Source organism: Nothobranchius furzeri, chromosome 7 (assembly GCF_043380555.1).
Source record: "Nothobranchius furzeri strain GRZ-AD chromosome 7, NfurGRZ-RIMD1, whole genome shotgun sequence".
Lineage (NCBI taxonomy): Eukaryota > Metazoa > Chordata > Actinopteri > Cyprinodontiformes > Nothobranchiidae > Nothobranchius > Nothobranchius furzeri.
In genome coordinates, this window is record NC_091747.1 from 63597437 (window position 1) to 63619342 (window position 21906).

The 21906-nt window shown below is 45.6% G+C and overlaps 2 protein-coding genes across 4 annotated transcripts in view; both read left to right on the plus strand.

Moving 5' to 3' along the window:
• LOC129167254 (LIM zinc-binding domain-containing Nebulette) overlaps positions 1-11073 on the plus strand; it is a 25037-nt gene extending 13964 nt beyond the window's left edge. The window contains exons 3-4 of the mRNA XM_054751908.2: positions 3828-3912; positions 10650-11073. Coding sequence (XP_054607883.2) covers positions 3828-3912; positions 10650-10949 — 385 coding nt within the window. The 3' untranslated portion in view covers positions 10950-11073. The remainder of the gene's footprint in view (positions 1-3827; positions 3913-10649) is intronic.
• A 3010-nt stretch (positions 11074-14083) lies between these two features.
• Positions 14084-21906, plus strand: part of LOC107383139 (nebulin) — a 44938-nt gene continuing 37115 nt past the window's right edge. For all 3 annotated transcript variants that reach the window (XM_070553510.1, XM_070553511.1, XM_070553512.1), the window contains exons 1-6: positions 14084-14626; positions 15172-15243; positions 16628-16729; positions 16802-16912; positions 17174-17284; positions 17434-17544. In XM_070553510.1, the coding sequence (XP_070409611.1) occupies positions 14285-14626; positions 15172-15243; positions 16628-16729; positions 16802-16912; positions 17174-17284; positions 17434-17544 (849 nt within the window). In that variant the 5' untranslated portion in view covers positions 14084-14284. The remainder of the gene's footprint in view (positions 14627-15171; positions 15244-16627; positions 16730-16801; positions 16913-17173; positions 17285-17433; positions 17545-21906) is intronic.

Here is a 21906-nt window from a genome sequence, read left to right on the forward strand (position 1 = left end):
TGATGATGATGGTGATGATGATGATGATGGTGATGATGATGATGATGATGATGGTGATGGTGATGATGGTGATGATGATGATAATGATAATAATGATGATGGTGGTGATGATGATGATGATAATGATAATAATGATGATGGTGATGATGATAATAATGATGATGATGATGGTGGTGATGATGGTGATGTTGATGATAATGATGATGGTGATGGTGATGATGATGATGATGGTGATGATGATGATGATGGTGATGATGATGATGATGATGATGGTGATGATGATGGTGATGATGATGATGATGATGATGGTGATGATGATAATAATGATGATGATGATGGTGGTGATGATGGTGATGTTGATGATAATGATGATGGTGATGGTGATGATGATGATGATGGTGATGTTGATGATAATGATGATGGTGATGGTGATGATGATGATGATGGTGATGATGATGGTGATGATGATGGTGATGATGATGATGATGATGATGGTGATGATGATGGTGATGATGATGGTGATGATGGTGATGATGATGATAATGATAATAATGATGATGGTGATGATGATAATGATGATGGTGATGATGATGATGATGATGATGGTGATGATGATGGTGATGATGATGGTGATGATGATGATGATGATGATGGTGATGATGATGGTGATGATGATGGTGATGATGATGATGATGATGATAATGATAATAATGATGATGGTGATGATGATAATGATGATGGTGATGATGATGGTGATGATGATGATAATGATAATAATGATGATGGTGATGATGTTAATAATGATGATGATGGTGATGTTGATGATGATGGTGATGGTGATGATGATGATGATGATGATGATAATGATAATACTGATGATGATGGTGATGTTGATGATGATGTTGATGATACTGATGATAATAATGATGATGATGGTGATGATGATAATGATGATGATGATGGTGATGATGATGGTGATGGTGATGATGATGATGATGATGATGATAATGATAATAATGATGATGGTGATGTTGATGATGTTGCAAGCCCGAGCAACCAGTCAAGGCTTAGAAACAGTGGTCAGGGACAAGGGTCACACAAGGGTCAAGAGGACAGGAGTTCAGGACTTGCTGGTGAGGACAGAACTAGGCAAAGGGTCAAAAGACAAGCTGTCTTCTCTGGATCCACCCATGGACACACCCCTGGGCCCGCCCCTAACTCCACCTCTGGCGGGAAAAGAAGGAATGGCATGGAGTGAGGAGAGGTCCAGCTGGACCCAGGAGCTCTCAGGAATGCTGGAAGAAGATCTACAATTTGCTACCAATATGAAGATTTATGACCTGTGCTCTCATTCCAGGAGTGCAGAATGTAACTTTTGTGCCCTCATGTGAATACTGCATGTAGTGAAATGATACTAAATGTCTTATGTAGAGCTAAAAAAGTGTATCTGGTAGATGACCCCTTGACCTAAACTGTCAGGAGAGAATGACTTGTGACTCTTGCATTGTTTAGAGCAGTCTCAGAAATGATATAAAAGGATGCAGCTCAGATCGAGCAGGGTTCTTCTGGAGAGTGCTTCTTGGGGCTTCGTTCTTGGGGAGATTCTGAGAAGACAAGAGCTGGTGTAAACTGACTCTTATTTAATCATTTTGAACTAATTCCTCCGTGGGGGATAGTAGTTGTTTTTCACTTTACCCATTTTTGTATTTTGATTTTGTAATAAACCTTTTTTGAAAAAGAAACATAATCCTGATTCTTTCAGGTTTTCTCTAAAGCTTCACGTTTGGAGCCCTGGCCATAATTTGCACAGAGGTAAGCATGTCGAAGATCGGTCTCTGAATTATCAGGACTTACTTTACAGTTTATAACAGAATAATATAAAGAAACCTTAAGATAAGGGAAGTTTTAATTTCCCCCTCCTTGCGGGTAACGAGTTGTCTTAAGGGCGATAAAAGCAAAATATTCGAGGTTATTTTGGCTCTGATTGCAGGTTGAAAAAGTCTCTAATCAGCTGGAAGGTTGGATTAATAAATAAATTGATAAACTTATGATAGCCTGATCAACTAGCATAAATCATTTTATAGTTACCAACCTCCCACATAAGCTGTTAGAGGCGCAATTAATTCCGGGTAGCCCAAACAATTGCTGAGAGGCTTGGCTTGCCTCCAGACTTCTCTCTAGTATCTTAACCAAAAGGTAACGAGTTTAAAAGAAGTGTAGCACTCTGGGGCTGGCTATTCGTGCAAGTCATTTCACCTTTAAAATAAAAGACAAGATTCTAATTAGATAGTCCAAACCCGGATCTAGTACGATTATACTCGTCGATACACCCCCGAACCCTGATGGATGCACCGTCTCATAAGTTCTAACGGAACTGGGTTTTAAAGGAACCGGTAAATGGGACGGGCACGCGACAATGATAATGATGATGGTGATGGTGATGATGATGATGATGGTGATGATGATGATGATGGTGATGATGATGATGATGATGATGATGGTGATGATGATGGTGATGATAATAATGATGATGGTGATGATGATAATAATGATGATGATGATGGTGGTGATGATGGTGATGTTGATGATGATGGTGATGTTGATGATGATAATAATGATGATGATGGTGATGGTGATGATGATGATGATGATGATAATGATAATACTGATGATGGTGGTGATGATGTGATGATGATAATAATGATGATGATGATGGTGTTGATGATGATGGTGATGGTGATGATGGTGATGATGATGATAATGATAATAATGATGATGGTGATGATGATGATGATGATGTGATGATGATAATAATGATGATGATGGTGATGGTGATGATGATGATGATGATGATAATGATAATACTGATGATGGTGGTGATGATGTGATGATGTGATGATGATAATAATGATGATGATGGTGATGGTGATGATGATGATGATGATGATAATGATAATACTGATGATGGTGGTGATGATGTGATGATGATAATAATGATGATGATGATGATGTGATGATGATAATAATGATGATGATGGTGATGGTGATGATGGTGATAATGATGATAATGATAATAATGATGATGGTGATGATGATGATGATGATGTGATGATGATAATAATGATGATGATGGTGATGGTGATGATGATGATGATGATGATAATGATAATAATGATGATGGTGATGATGATGATGATGATGTGATGATGATAATAATGATGATGATGGTGATGGTGATGATGATGATGATGATGATAATGATAATACTGATGATGGTGGTGATGATGTGATGATGATAATAATGATGATGATGATGATGTGATGATGATAATAATGATGATGATGGTGATGGTGATGATGGTGATAATGATGATAATGATAATAATGATGATGGTGATGATGATGATGATGATGTGATGATGATAATAATGATGATGATGGTGATGGTGATGATGATGATGATGATGATAATGATAATACTGATGATGGTGGTGATGATGATGGTGATGATAATGATAATACTGATGATGGTGGTGATGATGATGATGTTGATGATACTGATGATAATAATGATGATGGTGGTGATGATGATGATAATGATGATGATGATGGTGATGATGATGGTGATGATAATGATAATACTGATGATGGTGGTGATGATGATGATGTTGATGATACTGATGATGGTGGTGATGATGATGATGTTGATGATACTGATGATGGTGGTGATGAAGATGATGATGTGATGATGGTGATGAAGATGATGGTTCATGAGTTTTTCTTGTTCTACATCCAGTTTTAATAATTTGTTGTCTCTGTCTTCTCAGACATTACCCAAAGACGTCTTTCACCATCGTGGCGGACACGCCAGAGAACCTGAGACTCAGACAGCAGAGTGAGCTCCAGAGCCAGGTAAACATCTGACCTCTGACCTTCAGCGTGTTAGAATCAGAATCAGAATCAGAAAACTTTATTGGTCCCCATAGGGCAATTAATTTGTAGCTTACCACACAGAATAACTCGCTCATAATATCAACCAAGCAAACAATCCATTATACAATCACACAATCACACAATGTGTGTCACTACCAACATGCCGAACACATCCTAAATGAAGGGTAGAGGATGAGCAGCAGCCCTCCAAAAATGGCACATGCTTAAAGCCGATGATACTTCGCTGTTATTGCGCCACGCTTCCCGGCTCAGAGTGAAGCAGTTCAATAGCTGATGGAACAAAGGTGTTGGCAAAGCGGTTTGTTTTCCGAGAAGGTACATAATAACGACGTCCTGAGGGCATAAGAGAGAACTCAGAGTGTAGAGCATGGAGGGGCTGACCAAGGATACATTTAGCCTTTTTTCGCGCCCTCTCCTCCCATAGAGACTGTAAGTCTCTTTGTTTGGCGCCAATAATTTTGGAGCAGATTTTTACAATGCTCTGCAGCTTCTTTTTGTCCTTCATGGACAAGGCTTTGTACCAACAAACAAATGAAAATGTTAAAATGCTTTCTATAAAACAGCTATAAAAGTTGCAGAGAATCCTTTTATTCACGTTAAAATAGTTCAATTTCCTTAAAAGATAGATTCTCTGCTGAGCTCGTTTAAAAATGGAGTCCGTGTTTGTGACAAACCGCAGCTTGTTGTTAGTTTTAACTGGAAAGAACCAGCCCACTCGCAGCTGTTGGACGTTTTTATCATGGCAGAAAATTGCTGAAATATTGTAAAAACAAAACCTTTAATTCCCAAATTCATCCAGAAAAAAACAATAAAATCAAAACACGATAGTTTAAAGTTAGCGCCTGTTAGCGTACGCTAGCCTGTACAATACGTGTGGGACCCTGAGGGTGAAGCTGCTTGTGTCTGTCCAGGAAAGTGTTTTTGTTTTGTGCCTTTTGGTTCTCGACCGGAAAAGGGTGGCTTGCTAACTCCGGGTCGGGGGAGAGGTCCTACCTCAAGTGGAGGAGTTAAGTATCTCGGGGTCTTGTTCACGAGTGAGGGTAGGAGGGATCGGGAGATCGACAGGCGGATTGGTTCGGCGTCTGCAGTGATGTGGACGCTGAGCCGATCTGTCGTGGTGAAGAGGGAGCTGAGCCAGAAAGCCAGGCTCTCGATTTACCGGTCGATCTACGTCCCAATCCTCACCTATGGTCATGAGCTTTGGGTAATGACCGAAAGAACGAGATCGCGGATACAAGCGGCCGAAATGAGTTTCCTCCGTAGGGTGGCCGGGCTCAGCCTTAGAGATAGGGTGAGGAGCTCGGACATTCGGGAGGGACTCGGAGTAGAACCGCTGCTCCTCCGGATCGAAAGGAGTCAGTTGAGGTGGTTTGGGCATCTGGTCAGGATGCCTCCTGGACGCCTCCCTGGGGAGGTGTTTCGGGCATGTCCTGCCGGCAGGAGACCCCCGGGTCGACCCAGGACACGTTGGAGAGGTTACATCTCCAATCTGGTCCGGGAACACCTTGGGGTCCTGCTGGAGGAGCTGGTGGAGATGGCTGGGGAGAGGACGGTCTGGAGCTCCCTAGTTGGGATGCTGCCCCCGCGACCCGGACCCGGATAAGCGGAGGAAGACGACGATGTCGCCTTTTTGTGCAGAGAAATGAATCTGGCTTCAATAATCCAACAAATCCAGTAGATTAAAACTCATTTGGATCAGTTGAGGAGGAAAGTCTAAACCCTGGTTCATGTTTGTTAAAAAGGTCAATCATGTAGCTATAAAAGGGAAAAATGACAGTTAAACTAAGAGATGCTCAGTGATTCCAGGATTATGGTTGTTTATTAATGTGATGAAATGATGAGATTTTTCTCTTGTTGCTTTAATTAGCAAGAAAAATACAGAATTTTAACTTCTTAAAGGCATTAAAATAGGAGACTTAAAACCACAAAATGACTTATCAGAAAGATCCCTAATGGTTGTGTTATGAATTTAATTTGAGATAAACACTGTAAAAACCACAAGAAGGTCGTTTTCTGACAATAACCTTTAAGATTTGTTGCTGTTTTTATTTCTTGTCTCCCTGCATGAGTCTGAGCTCCTGGTGGAGTAAACATGGTTCTGGTTCTGGTTCTGGTTCCTCGTGGCTGAAGGCCACATGAGTCACCGCTCTGATTTACTGACACACACGCTGAAAGCAAACGACTGTTGTCCTGGCAGGCTGCAGCACAAAGGGACAGATGTCCACTCAGCGGTCTGCAGGAGGGGACATGCTGTCCGTCATGTGACCCAGGTTCTGGGTTCTGTAAGCGTGGACACACCCCAGACAAACCCGGCATAAAACCCAACAGTTCATCCTGCTGCTGTCGGATTTTATTTGGATTCAAATTTCTGTTATTTTCTGTAAAACCAGAATAAACAGCCGAGCTCTTCAGCTCCTCTGTAGGTCACTAAGAAGTCACCTAGCCTCAGCGCTCAGGCCTGCAGAGCTGATGGTACCATCTGCTCCACCTGTAGGAGAACCCACATGACCCGGTTCTGAGGAGGTTCTGGTGGTGTTAAATAGTTATGACTTCATTGAAGCGGAAATCCACATTTTATATCCTCAGATTAACTTTGTTTGGATTCACACGGAGAAGAACAATAACATTTTCACACCAAGGTTTCTTTCACACTTAGCAGGAAAAAAGGGGGGAGTTGAAACTGGCCTACAATCGTATCAATTCCAAGATACCATGTTCGAACATCTGGCTAACTCCTACATTTTCTCCCAGGAACATAAATTTTACCAAGTGACTTGTTTGTTTCCCTCCTTAAGCAATTGAGAAGCCGGACAATTATCAGGACGTGGTCTGGCTAACCTCAACCTGCCAAGAACTGGCTCTCCCCAAGGCCTGGTGCTCGTAAAACTTCTCAAGGGTCATTCTGGAAGATTCCAGGATTTAGTCTTTATCAAACCCTGGTATTTTTCTGTTAATCTACAATCAAAGAAGGTGTTTAGGTTGTTTACCCTTAAAATAGAAATCAAGGTGCTCTAAATTAGAATCTTATCAGCCACAGACCTAAACTGTTTGTTTTGTGTTTTCTTTTGTTAAACCTCTGTCATTTTGTGTTTCTCCAGTTAAAATTCATGCTAATGGTAAAACTGTCCAGTTTTAAGACATAAATTTAGTTCTTCTCTGTTTAAAGTAATACTTTGACCCCCCCCCCCATCTTGACCAACTTTGGTAAATTGTGATCATTGTTGGAAAGGCAGAGGTTATGTGAAAGAGCCACAGTGCCATCAAGTGGTTAAGGAGTGAAATACATGTGGGTGTGACAAAAAGAAAGTTTATAAAACCAGAAGTTCAGACCTCGTGTGGAGAAAAAAGAAGAAAGATACCTTAAGCGAACCTCTGCTGGGCTTTTCCATCTGGGCCCAGCAACAGATAACCTGGCGCTTTACAGATGTCAGGTAATTAGCTCTCAAAAGTTACGGTAAAAGGTAGAAGCAACTCCGTTTGTTTTGTTTTGACTTCCTACGTGAAACCGGAAGTCTGCATGTTCGGTCGAGTTCTCACATTAAGAGTTAAAACTAATTTGGAGCAGTTTTTCTGATTCTGCATCGGTTTTGATCATTTGGACTCGCGCTCTGAATTCCACATTTTCGGTGCAGCTGAAGTGAAGAAACCTTAAAGTCCAGGCACTCCCGGGGAATGAGATTCTCCTGAGCTCAACAGACTCCGTTGACCAACTCGGGGCCAAAATCTTACAGTCCCAGAAGCCTCTTCATGAGCTAGGACTGCCTCAGCCCTTTGGCCACCCTCTGGCGATGAGGAGAAAGGTCTGTGAATCATTTTCATCTGGCTGACCTTTTCTACTAAGCCCGATTAGTGAATTCATCCTTAAACTTTTGTGGTGTGTGTCATTTCGATCCAAATTCCCGTTTAGCTCTCAAGATTTACCTTCTTTTTCTGCCGCAACAAATCCTTATTCACATCCACACACACACCAACTCTCATTTGCCTCCACTCACACACATGAAAACACCCCCTCCTGCACCCATACACACACACACACACACACACACACACACACACACACACACACACACACACACACACACACACACACACACTCACCCATTTCACTTAAACCCACATGAACATTTCCCTTTGTCCCCCTTTAGAAATTATTCCCTATTTTTCCATAATCCTGGTGTCACCGAATTTCCACTTTTATTACGGATCAGTTATTTCCTATCACTGCCATAAAGCTTTGGGTTAACAAGTTTCTTAATTCCATGCATGAAACTATAAGCTATGTTTGGTCCTTTTGTCAGTTGTCACGTTGCGGGTGTGGGAGTGGATGGACATGTGTGGCGGAGCAGATCAGGAGGTAAAGATGCAGGCTTCAGATAAAGTAAAATGGTTTTAATGGTGGAAACAGGAACGAACAGCACAAGACAACAATGACAAACAACCACAATGATCTGACAAAGACTGATACAAGGAGGGAGGTATAAATGCACAGGGCAAATGAGGAACACATGGGCAGGTAAACAAGGGGCAGGTGAAAACAATAAGGACTAATCAAGGGCAGGAGAGACACAGTCAGGGAGGCGGGGGCAGACCGTGACATCGGTGTATTAACTGATGCTGTAATAAACTCACAAACCGTAAATAACGCCTGATCATTGTCTAGCAATTCTCAGGAATAATCGGCGCACTCTGTCAAGAATTCATCCTTTACATTAATTTGTGGCGTTAACTCTGAGACTGATTACATTGCGAAGATATAGATATTAAATCCAACGGTCCAGTTCCGGAAACTGGTGGTGCCCCGATTAACTAAAATAAGATTATAATCTACGCCACATTTGAAATATAGATATAAATCTATATTTATTGCTACATCATACTTAACCGCAATCCGCCCAACTAAACACCCCCACCCCGCTCTGAGTAGTTAAAACTATACCACGGTGCTCCAAACAGCATTCCCAAGGGAGTTTCCCAAATGTATAGAAACGTTCCCGAGGGCACTGAGGTCCATGGCTTTGATTCTGTGTCTCTGGAAGTTTGAACGGATTTATACAGGAATCTGAGTTCCAGTCAGGATGGTCTGAGTTTAGTTTCTGTGAATCAGGAACGTGAGACTCCTGTGGGAGGAGCTGGAGACCCGGCTGCTCCCAGGAGTCTCCGAAGCTCAGATTCTCTCTGACTCCAAATGAGTAGTGGCAGATTTTTCTGACACCATCTCCTCTGAGTGTGTGAGTCATGGAGCTGTGGTCTTATGTACGCATGTTCTGGGCCTAATGAGCCAGCACGATGGCTGATGGACACCAGCAGGACCACGTTATGTCCAGAAGAGCTGCAGCGTGTCCCCTGAAGGTTAAGCAGAAGTCCAGGAGGACAGAGTGTCTCTGTCTCACACACATCTGCAAAACAAAGGCTCTGCTGGTCGCGCCAAGGTTTTGGAGACCTGTAAGAAAAGGATTAGGTTGTTGTTTTTAACGTGTGACTGATTAAACGTCTCATCATGATGTCCGGAGTCCAAGACTAAGACTAAGAAGTCTGAAGAGAACCAGAACCAGAAGCATCCATCAGCTGTTTGGGACGAGATTGATGAGCCTAAAGGTCCAGTTTAACACCAGTACCTCAAAGGGACTGATGGCTTCTATCTGGCCTGGGTCACTTGGGTTAGGATGGAGGGTGGGGGATCTGATGACATCATCGCTTCAGTTTTCTTATTTCTAATGAGGTCTGACGTTTATGTTGAATCTGAGAAGGTTCTAGCCTCCCACCATGACCCAAAACGTTTTCAGATTTCCTGCAACATGAGTGAGCCACAGCCCAGTGAGATACGGGCTTAAAGAACAAGTCAACCCCTACCAGAGTCTAACTCCACTCCCACTTCATGTTTGAAAAATGCAACACATACTGTTGCCTGGCAGACCGAGAGGGCGGAGCCGCTAACAAATACACACACACTCAGGCTCACGACAGCATTGTGACATCATAATGTACCAGTTTACATCATAGCCAATAGCAGTGGCAGATTTAAATTAAAATACAGTGCAGAGTTTTTACCTGACAATGGCACAACACTGCCAGTTTTAGGCAAAATATTTAAATTTTAACTAAAATGCACTGAAGTGCCAAATTATTGACGACACGTGTCTGCAGCACGATTAGACACTCGTTTATTTAGTTTATCAGTAAAAAACAGTAGATTTGGGGGCGACTTGCTCTTTAAGCCTGCTATCTGTGACTCATCCCTTGAGTTATAGATGATTCAGAGTTAAACGACTGTGTTTGTCCTCCTGAGGTAAACTCTGCTTAAATCAAACATCCGTCTCTGAGTGTAGAAAAGGTCCTGATTCGTCCTCCTGCTGTGTGAGATAACGTTAGAGAAGGTTTCTGAGAACCTGGTGAGGAGAGCTTCCCAGAGCCGCTGCTGCCTCAGGATTCATATTCATGACGCTCTGTTCACTCTGAGAGGAGCTGATTGGCTCTGTGGGCTGACTCAGACACCAGGGCTGTAATTATTTCTGTTCAAATCCACCTTCAGCTGGAACTAGACATGATCCCATTCATCAGGTCATGCTGCAATGCATTCTGGTCCATCTGCTGAGATCTCACTAACCCTTTGGTTAAGGTAGAAACTGCATAAATGTAGAATATCTGTGGTGATTTCAGGGTGAACGTCCCTTTAACACAGGTGCGTTCTCCTCCAGGTGAAGTACAAGAAGGACTTTGAGGAGAGTAAAGGTCGAGGGTTCAGCATCGTGTCCGACACCCCGGAGATGCAAAGACTCCGGAAGACGCAGGAGCAGATCAGTAACGTAGGAACCGTGTGTGTGTGTGTGTTTCTGATGTGCGTGGATGGGGGTTGCACTTTGGTCAGTGAGCTCAGTATGTGTACCACACACACACACACACACACACACACACACACACACACACACGCACACACACACACACACACACACACACACACGTGGGTGTTTGAAAAGGAGCAGCTTTTCCATCACTAGCGGTAAGTCACGAGTTTACCGTGAAACTAAATCAGATCATTTCTGAGTGAAAATGTTTGAATCTGCCTCTGAAATGTTTAACTAGAGCTTTAAAATGTTCTCTTAGAGGCTGAAAAATGTTGTTTTGGTGCAGAAATGAACTCAACTTGTTTACATGTTTAATCATTTGTGATTTTGGGTATTTCTGAGGTGTGAAAGTGTGTGTGTGTGTGTGTGTGTGTGTGTGTGTGTGTGTGTGTGTGTGTGTGTGTGTGTGTGCGTGCGTGCGTGCGTGTGTGTGTGTGTGTGTGTGTGTGCGTGCGTGCGTGCGTGCGTGTGTGTGTGTGTGTGTGTGTGTGTGTGTGTGTGCGTGCGTGCGTGCGTGCGTGCGTGCGTGTGTGTGTGTGTGTGTGCGTGTGTGTGTGTGTGTGTGTGTGTGTGTGTGCGTGTGTGTGTGAATGCATGTGAAAACAGATGCTCTAGTCGTGACCTGGTGACCCATAACAGCTGATGCCACCTTACAGTTAAGTGTTTTTTAAATTTACCTTCATTTCAGAAACATCAGATTATATAATCCAGGTTTTATAATCCAGACCCTCAAGTCTCTGATATAAAAGAACAAATAATCCAGTCTGGTCAGCTTGTGCCTCACTGAGCCGTCACCTCTACAGATGCCATTCAAGAGGGAGTTTTTCTAAGGACCTCATCCACAGGGCCCCACCTTCAGGGCCCCACCTTCAGGGCCCCATCCTCAGGGCCTCACATTCAGGGCCCTACCTTCAGGGCCCCATCCTCAGGGCCTCATCTTCAGGGCCTCGCCATCAGGGCCTCACCTTCAGAGCCTCACCTTCAGGGCCCCATCCTCAGGGCCTCATCTTCAGGGCCTCGCCATCAGGGCCTCACCTTCAGAGCCTCACCTTCAGGGCCCCATCCTCAGGGCCTCACCTTCAGGGCCCCACCTTCAGGGCCCCATCCTCAGGGCCTCATCTTCAGGGCCTCACCTTCAGAGCCTCACCTTCAGGGCCCCACCTTCAGGGCCTCACCTTCAGGGCCCCACCTTCAGGGCCTCGCCATCAGGGCTTCACCTTCAGGGCCTCACCTTTAGGGCCCCATCTTCAGGGCCTCCCCTTCAGGGCTCCACCTTCAGGTCCTCGCCATCAGTGCTTCACCTTCAGGGCCTCACCTTCAGGGCCTCACCTTCAGGGCCTCGCCATCAGGGCTTCACCTTCAGGGCCTCACCTTTAGGGCCCCATCTTCAGGGCCTCCCCTTCAGGGCTCCACCTTCAGGGCCTCACCTTCAGGGCCTCGCCATCAGGGCCTCACCTTCAGGGCTTCGCCATCAGGGCCTCACCTTCAGGGCCTCACCTTCAGGGCCTCGCCATCAGGGCTTCACCTTCAGGGCCTCACCTTCAGGGCCCCATCTTCAGGGCCTCCCCTTCAGGGCCTCGCCATCAGGGCCTCACCTTCAGGGCCTCGCCATCAGGGCCTCACCTTCAGGGCCCCACCTTCAGGGCCTCACCCTCAGGGCCCCATTCTCAGGGCGTCACCCTCAGGGCCTCACCTTGTCCTGACCTCTTGCTCGAGCAGGGCAATACGATGCCACCTCCTCACATTTGATTTAGTACTCAGCTGTTTGAGGAGGAGGTGGAGGATGTGTGGAAGGTGTAACAGGAGCCTCAGGCAGAAAATCTAAACACATTATGGTTCGTTATCGGTTGATGTATACTGTAGTTCCATCCATCCATCCATCCATCCGTCCATCCAGGGTCAGGTCCTGGAGAAAAACTCAGACCTCCTTCTCTTCAGCTCCTCCTGGAAAATCCCAAGATGTTCCCAGACCAGAGAAGACCCTGACCCAGTTTAACCCTTCGGGTGGGAATGCATAGAAAACCTCCAGAGGGAGGTGACCAGCTGACTCCTGTAGATGAGGAGGGGCAGCAGCCCTCTGATATCCCCTTCGAGAGGATTACATCCTGGATCTTCTTCTTTTGGTCTTTATCCAGATCATCTGACTGTAGGTGAGGGTTAAATCGTAGAAGGACCAGGAAATCCGGGACCTGCTCTTCTCCTTCTTCTCCTTGACAAACTGGATCAGAACCCTTGTTTCTAGTGAGGTCCTTATCCGTTGGTCCATCTCATCCCCACCGTTCCATCCTTCTGGATCAAGAAACCAGGAAAGTAGAAGTCCTCCTCCCGACCCAGAGACCCCCCCCCCCAGCCTGGAGGGGCTGTTCTACCTCAGAACTTCGTTTTGTTTAAATGTCTTTTTACTGGTTTTTCTGGTGTTTTTCCACGTCTGAGTTGGTGGCTGATTCCTGTATCCTGATGACATCGGAGCTCTTTGTTCTTGCATCCCGCTGTGGTCTGTTAGCAGCAGATGGTCATTCTGCTTCCCTCCAGATCCTACCCACGGACTTCCCGCTGTCGGACCTTTTCCTGTGGCTGTGGTGGAATATTCCAGCAACAGCATGAAGAAAAACCCACACATGCATCTCCACCAACAGCACCAAAACCCAAAGTCGCTCCGGTCCGGGTTCACCTTCACACTCCGACCGGAGCCAGGCAGGAGGCGATAAGCGGTCTAGTGGGAGCTAAATGTGGAAATCAGCGGTGATAAGGAGAGTCTGATGAGCTGACGTCAGTCCTGATGGTCAAAGACCAGGCAGACGGTGGGTCGTCAGGACGCGGTTGTGCTGGAGAAGCTGTAGATCAGTGAGAAAACTCAGATTATCTCCTAATCTCAGGAACTAAAAACTGTAAGAGAGTATCTAAAGAGAAGGTCACACACCGGAAGCTGCAGCTAAACCTTCCAGAGAAGAATCCAAATCAGGACATGGAAGTTCACACTTGGATGGAAGGTGAGTTCAGACTGAAGGAAAGGGCTCCAGATGAAGATATTTTACAGATTATTCAAACAATCCAGTAATCCAAACCTGAGAATAGAAAATCTGGATTCAGCATGGTGGTCGACCATGTCAGCAAGGTGACCTTGATATGAGGAAGGCCTCTCTGTGACTCGGGAATCCGAAGGGAAAAGAAAACAAGTTGGGATTTATATCTGGGATTCTGACCAGATTACAGCCTCTCAGATTACAGCCTCTCGTCTCTTCATGTTGTGATGTCGAGGATCTGATGGTTTCGTAGTTAATCTAAAGTAGGAAAAATCCTGGAATGACAGATTGCTATCAGATATTCCCAGAACCATTTCCAGTTTTCTTCTCCGATTAAAAAAGTGACTTTTGTAAACGATCTGTTTATTTTAAATTTGTTTATTTTAAATCTGTTTATTTTAAATCTGTTTATTTGGTTTCTCGGTTTTCTGACCCGGACTTTTGTGACAAGCTGTTTTTTTCACGATGCTTTTAGAAAACGATAAAGCCGTTCAGGTCTTAATTCCATCCCATCAGAATAAAACGTGTTTTCGCACCACAGAGACGACCAACGAGGAAGAGAAGACGGAACAGGTTTCATCAGACGACGGGAATCGAGTGGAGCCTCTCCAGGAGAAGATGGAGACGCCAGAGGCTTCAGCTGATGGGAGGCTGGACACAGAGGAGAGGGAGGAGGTCAAAGGTGAAGGAGTAACAGAGGAGGAAAACCCGGAGGAGGAAGATGGAGAAAAAGAGACGGATGGAGGAGATGAAGGGGAGCACGAGGAGTCAAAAACAAAGCAACGTTTGGGACTTTGGGAATCCGAGGTGAGATTTTTAACGTTTGAGTTTTCTGCAGATTTCAGAATTTATTAGAAACAAACTTCGTGATCAGAGAAGAAGATCATAAAATAAAAACATTACTTTCATCAAACGAGTTGAGTGTGGAGAATGATGTCGATCAGCTTCATCAGAGCAGCAGCTCGGGAGGTGGAGCGCCCTGTCCACTGATCGGAGGGTTGTAGGTCCCATCCCAGCAGAGAACGCTGCTGTTGTGTCCTTGGGCAAGACGCTCAACCCACCCTGCCTGCTGCTGGTGGTCGGAGGGACCGGTGGCCTCGCCTCTGTCAGTGTGCCCCAGGACAGCTGTGGCTACATGGTAGCTCATCCCCAGCGTGTGAATGGATGAACGTTACATGTGTGGGTCGTTTATCATTTTAAAGCTGATCCTCCTAACAAACCCATCCGACCAGCTGATCGTCCTAAATATACTTATCGATAGTTATTGATATCGACCAGTATGATATTTTGTTATCAGTACACTTATTTTCTGCATCAGCAGCCCCAGGTTCAACCCTCGTGTGTGTTTCCAGGCATCGTCAGACGGAAAAGCTCCTCTTCCGGATCCGTGCTTTAACAGAAGATGCAGCGTGATCATCAGTGATGTGAGTTCAGCGTTGCTAGAGCGTGGTGTCGGGTTAGGGTTAGGTACGGTGAAACGGGTCTGAGGCGACCGTGTTGGTCTGCCTTCAGAACCGTGTGGGTTTGCATCAGAGATGGACCTCCCAGCAGGACCGGCCGTAGATGTAGAGGAGACGTTTGTCCCAGAGGCAGAACCTGCTGGGGGACAGGTCTCTGACGCCGAGGCTCTGATATTAATAACAGCTGACTCATCATGTAAACACTAAGACCCAGAACCAGTGAGTCCACCCGCCGGTCCAACAGAACCTCTGCCAGCTGCAGGAACCCTTCTGTCTCTCCTGGTTCTGGTGGAGTTCTGGTTCCTCTCTTCCTGATGCTCTCTGAAGGTTTTGGTCTGGATTCGGACTGGACCTCTGCAGAACCTTGATTGTGTTCATGGTTCTGTTTCATGGCCCGGTTAAGTCCAAGCTTCAGGTGTCAGACGGATGGGCTCCCATCAGACTCTAGAAGACTCTGGGCTCCAGAGGAGTTCCTGCTGGACTTGGTGAGTCCTGCAGCACCAGAACCACAAACCATCCGTCCTCCAGAACCATGCTGTCAGCTGGGCTCAGCATGGGTAAACATGTCCTCTCATTGTTCCAGAAGTCGTGTGGTTTGTTCGTGAGCTCAGACTGCTTCCACCTTTGACCTTTGACCCGAGGCGTGCAGACTCCTGGGTTTTCTGTCATTTGGGATTTATTTTGTCTCGTTTGCCACCGCTGCTAAAACATTAGAACCAGGGCGAGCTTCCATCTCCTCTCTTCGGTAGGAGCTGGATGCAGCGTTACCAAGGGCAACGATCAGCTCCAGCTCCTCATTCAGCGCAGAAGGAACTCGCTTTGGACGCCTGCAGCTTCAGAGGAACAGCTGAGAGCGGCTGAATGATGTTGCAGGACGTGGGAGGGCGTGATATCGACTCTCTGGTTTGAGTCAAACTTGGAGAGTGACTCATCAGATGGAGGGGGCGGGTCAGATCATCCAGCAGCATCCACGAGGAGACCTCCTCGCTAAAGGACCAGATGCTTCACAACCAGAGAGGAATCCAGACTCTGGTTCTTTCTGTTTCACGAGTCTGGGTCGCTCACTAACCACCATCCTGACGGCAGGTCAACCATAAAAATACTGCTGTTCCCATGGAAACCATAACCACTTCACAGATGTATTCATGACATAGTCAGTGAGAGAAACCGGTTGTAGGATAACAGGAGAAGAGAAAACTGTTTATTTTATTCTTGTGGGGCCGGTGATGACACCACTGGTTACTGGTTTTACTGGTGGGCGTGCTGCTCTCTGATCTGGGTCTGACACAGATCTCACCCCGCTCTCCTGAGCAGAAGCTCTGCTCATCACCTTTCCTCCTGACTCCAGGTCAGATACAAGGAGGACTTTGAGAAGATGAAGGGTCAGAGTCTGTTTGTTCCTGGAGCTGAACTCATCCACGCCAAGAACATCAGCGCTGTGATTTCTGAGGTGAGACCTCTGCGTGTTCCCGCAGCAGAGTCCAGGTGTTAATCCTCATGCAGTAATCTGTGACTGTTTCAGTCCAAGTACAAAGAGGAGGGGAAGAAGGAGGCGGCGTTGTCTCTGTACTCCGTCCTGCCTGAAACTCCAGAGACCCAACATGCCAGAGAAGCTTCAGAGCTGCAGAGTGAGGTAGGCGTCACCACGGCAACGTGTCATCAGTCCTGAATCCGTGTTGGTGTAAAAATATCCCAAAAGCCTGCAGCGTTTATGACGGAGCATGTGGGGTGAGGGTGTGAGCTGCAGCAGCAGCATCAGAGCTGCTGATACAGGTCAGATCTACACTGACCAACAGCTGATGCAGGACAGAGTTATACCTGCTCCTCAGGTGAACCACCGCGTTTCATTTGGAGTCGATCTCTCAGAAAAACGTGCTTTTTCTTTGTGTTTTAGATCAAATATAAAGGAAACATGAAGATGGAGATTTCTTCTTCTCTTTATTCTCTGCTGCCAGAAACCACAGAAACACAGTTTGTTAAAGAGCTGACCGAGATCCTGAGTGAGGTGAGGAGCAGGGAGGAAGGGGGAGGAGGGGGAGGAGGCAGGGACAAATAAATGGACAGTTCTGTTTTAGTTTAAGTTTTTTAAGATGTCTGTTCCTCTTCTCTCTTTTCTTGACTCCTCCTGCTCCTCCCACTCTTCCTGCTCCTCAGAACAAATACAAGGAGGAAGGAAAGAAGGAGCTGAGCAACAGTTTGTACTCTCAGCTTCCTGAAACCAGCGAGATGCAGCTGGCGAAGACGGTCCACGAGTTTCAGAGCGAGGTAACGACGCTCAGTCTCACAAGGGCTGAAGAACACATTTAGTTCAGTTTCTCCTCCTAGTTGCTGCTGATGTCACTGAGATGACAGGTGCAGCACCTGCACATGTGTCACACCTGCACATGTGTAACACCTGCTCATGTGTAATACCTGCACACCTGCACATGTGTCATACCTGCACATGTGTAACACCTGCACATGTGTCATACCTGCACATGTGTAACACCTGCTCATGTGTAACACCTGCACATATGTAACACCTGCACATGTGTAACACCTGCTCATGTGTAACACCTGCACATATGTAACACCTGCTCATGTGTAACACCTGCATATTTGTCACACCTGCACATGTGTAACACCGGCACATGTGTAACACCTGCACATGTGTAACACCTGCTCATGTGTAACACCTGCATATTTGTCACACCTGCACATGTGTAACACCGGCACATGTGTAACACCTGCACATGTGTAACACCTGCTCATGTGTAACACCTGCACATGTGTCACACCTGCACATATGTAACACCTGCACATTTTTCACACCTGCACATGTGTAACACCGGCACATGTGTAACACCTGCACATTTGTCACACCTGCACATGTGTAACACCGGCACATGTGTCACACCTGCACATTTGTCACACCTGCACATGTGTAACACCGGCACATGTGTCACACCTGCACATTTGTCACACCTGCACATGTGTAACACCGGCACATGTGTAACACCTGCACATGTGTAACACCTGCACATATGTAACACCTGCTCATGTGTAACACATGCATATATGTAACGCCTGCACATGTGTAACACCGGCACATGTGTAACACCTGCACATGTGTAACACCTGCACATTTGTCACACCTGCACATGTGTAACACCGGCACATGTGTCACACCTGCACATTTGCCACACCTGCACATGTGTAACACCGGCACATGTGTAACACCTGCACATATGTAACTCCTGCACATGTGTAACACCGGCACATGTGTAACACCTGCACATATGTAACACCTGCACATGTGTAACACCGGCACATGTGTAACACCTGCACATGTGTAACACCGGCACATGTGTCACACGTGCACATTTGTCACACCTGCACATGTGTAACACTGGCACATGTGTCACACCTGCACATTTGTCACACCTGCACATGTGTAACACCGGCACATGTGTAACACCTGCACATATGTAACGCCTGCACATGTGTAACACTGGCACATGTGTAACACCTGCACATGTGTAACACCTGCACATGTGTTACACCTGCACATATGTAACACCTGCACATGTGTAACACCTGCACATACAGTGGGGCAAAAAAGTATTTAGTCAGCCACCGATTGTGCAAGTTCTCCCACTTAAAATGATGACAGAGGTCAGTAATTTACATCATAGGTACACTTCAACTGTGAGAGACAGAATGTGAAAAAAAATCCATGAATTCACATGGCAGGATTTTTAAAGAATTTATTTGTAAATCAGGGTGGAAAATAAGTATTTGGTCAATAACAAAAATTCAACTCAATACTTTGTAACATAACCTTTGTTGGCAATAACAGAGGTCAAACGATTACTATAGGTCTTTACCAGGTTTGCACACACAGTAGCTGGTATTTTGGCTCATTCCTCCATGCAGATCTTCTCGAGAGCAGTGATGTTTTGGGGCTGTCGTCGAGCAACACGGACTTTCAACTACCTCCACAGATTTTCTATGGGGTTGAGGTCTGCAGACTGGCTAGGCCACTCCAGGACTTTCAAATGCTTCTTACGGAGCCACTCCTTTGTTGCCCGGGCGGTGTGTTTGGGATCATTGTCGTGTTGGAAGACCCAGCCACGTTTCATCTTCAAAGCTCTCACTGATGGAAGGAGGTTTTGGCTCAGAATCTCACGATACATGGCCCCATTCATTCTGTCCTTAACACGGATCAGTCGTCCTGTCCCCTTAGCAGAAAAACAGCCCCAAAGCATGATGTTCCCACCCCCATGCTTCACAGTAGGTATGGTGTTCTTGGGATGCAACTCAGTATTCTTCTTCCTCCAAACACGACGAGTTGAGTTTATACCAAAAAGTTCTACTTTGGTTTCATCTGACCACATGACATTCTCCCAATCCTCTGCTGTATCATCCATGTGCTCTCTGGCAAACTTCAGACGGGCCTGGACATGCACTGGCTTCAGCAGCGGAACACGTCTGGCACTGCAGGATTTGATTCCCTGCCGTTGTAGTGTGTTACTGATTGTGACCTTTGTTACTGTGGTCCCAGCTCTCTGCAGGTCATTCACCAGGTCCCCCCGAGTGGTTCTGGGATTCTTGCTCACCGTTCTCATGATCATTTTGACCCCACGGGATGAGATCTTGTGTGGAGCCCCAGATCGAGGGAGATTGTCAGTGGTCTTGTATGTCTTCCATTTTCTGATAATTGCTCCCACAGTTGATTTTTTTCACACCAAGCTGCTTGCCTATTGTAGATTCACTCTTCCCAGTCTGGTGCAGGTCTACAATTCTTTTCCTGGTGTCCTTCGAAAGCTCTTTGGTCTTGGCCATAGTGGAGTTTGGAGTCTGACTGTTTGAGGCTGTGGACAGGTGTCTTTTATACAGATAATGTGTTCAAACAGGTGCCATTAATACAGGTAACGAGTGGAGGATAGAAAAGCTTCTTAAAGAAGACGTTATAGGTCTGTGAGAGCCAGAGACTTTCCTTGCTTGAAGTGACCAAATACTTATTTTCCACCCTGATTTACAAATAAATTCTTTAAAAATCCTGCCATGTGAATTCATGGATTTTTTTTCACATTCTGTCTCTCACAGTTGAAGTGTACCTATGATGTAAATTACTGACCTCTGTCATCATTTTAAGTGGGAGAACTTGCACAATCGGTGGCTGACTAAATACTTTTTTGCCCCACTGTATGTAACGCCTGCTCATGTGTAACACCTGCACAGAATAATAATAATAATACATTTTATTGATAATGTGCTTTGCATTACAGAAGTAATCTCAAAGTGCTTTCGAGTATAGGGGACAGGTATAAGGTACACAGCTAGTTAAAAACACAGCTAAAATTTCAGGATACTGTCAAGTATGGAAAATGAAAACAGTCCCCAGAAGTAAATAAAACCCATCTAAAAAGTCATTACAGTAGATGCAAACAATAAGTAAAAACAACACAATAAAGTAAACACTCAATAGGTCGTTGTGCACTAGAAAGCCTTATTAAACAAAAAGGTCTTGAGGCCTTTTTTGAAAAGCTCCACAGATTGTGTGGCCCTTAGAAACTCTGGGAGAGAATTCCAAAATCGAGGGGCCACTGCCTTGAAGGACCTGTCTCCCAGAGTGGAGAGTTTAGTCAGTGGTTGGTGCAGGCGGTGTGAAGAGGTGGTAGAGCGGAGGGTTCTTGTGGCAGTGTGTGGGATGAGAAGTTCGCTCAGATAGGCAGGAGCAGTTCCATGGATGCACTGGTGAGTAAGAAGGCCAATTTTGTACTGAACTCGATATTGGATGGGCAGCCAATGAAGTGATCTCAGAACTGGAGTGATATGATCGTATTTGCGCCTCCTCATCAGGACCCGGGCAGCTGAGTTCTGGATGTGCTGGAGCTTTTGTATGCTCTTGCCGGGGGCCCCAACGAGGAGGGCATTGCAATAGTCCAACCTGGAGGAGATAAACGCATGGACCAACTTCTCTGCATCTGGCTGGGAAAGAGAGGGACGGAGTTTAGCAATGTTTCTGAGTTGGAGAAAAGAGACCCTGCAGAGGTGGCGGATGTGGGTGTCAAATGTAAGATTTGAATCTAGTCTGATACCAAGATTTGTTACAGTAGAGGAAAGGGGAATTTCATGACCGAAAATGGAAATACTGCTAAGGGAGAGAGACTGTTTGATGTGGAGTGCTGATAATGATAGCTTCAGTTTTATTACTGTTTAGTTGAAGAACATTTGCAGCCATCCATGCCCTCATCTCCTCCAGGCAGACCTGAAGTACAGATGGAAGAGTTTTGGGTGTAGTGGAGTCCATTTTCATGTATAACTGAGTGTCGTCTGCATAACAGTGAAACGATATTTTGTATTTATGGAAAATTTGTCCAAGTGGAAGCATGTAGATGGAGAAGAGGGTTGGCCCAAGAACAGACCCCTGTGGTACTCCACAATTTACAGTGTGGGGGGATGACTGACATTGTCCTAAAGCTACAAATTCCATTCTGCCTGCAAGGTACTCCTGGAACCAATGAAGTGTGGTTCCCGAAAGGCCAACCACAGTCTGGAGTTGATTTAGTGAGATGGTATGGTCCACAGTGTCAAACGCCGCTGACAGATCCAGTAGGAGGAGAAGAGATGGTGAGCCCTGAT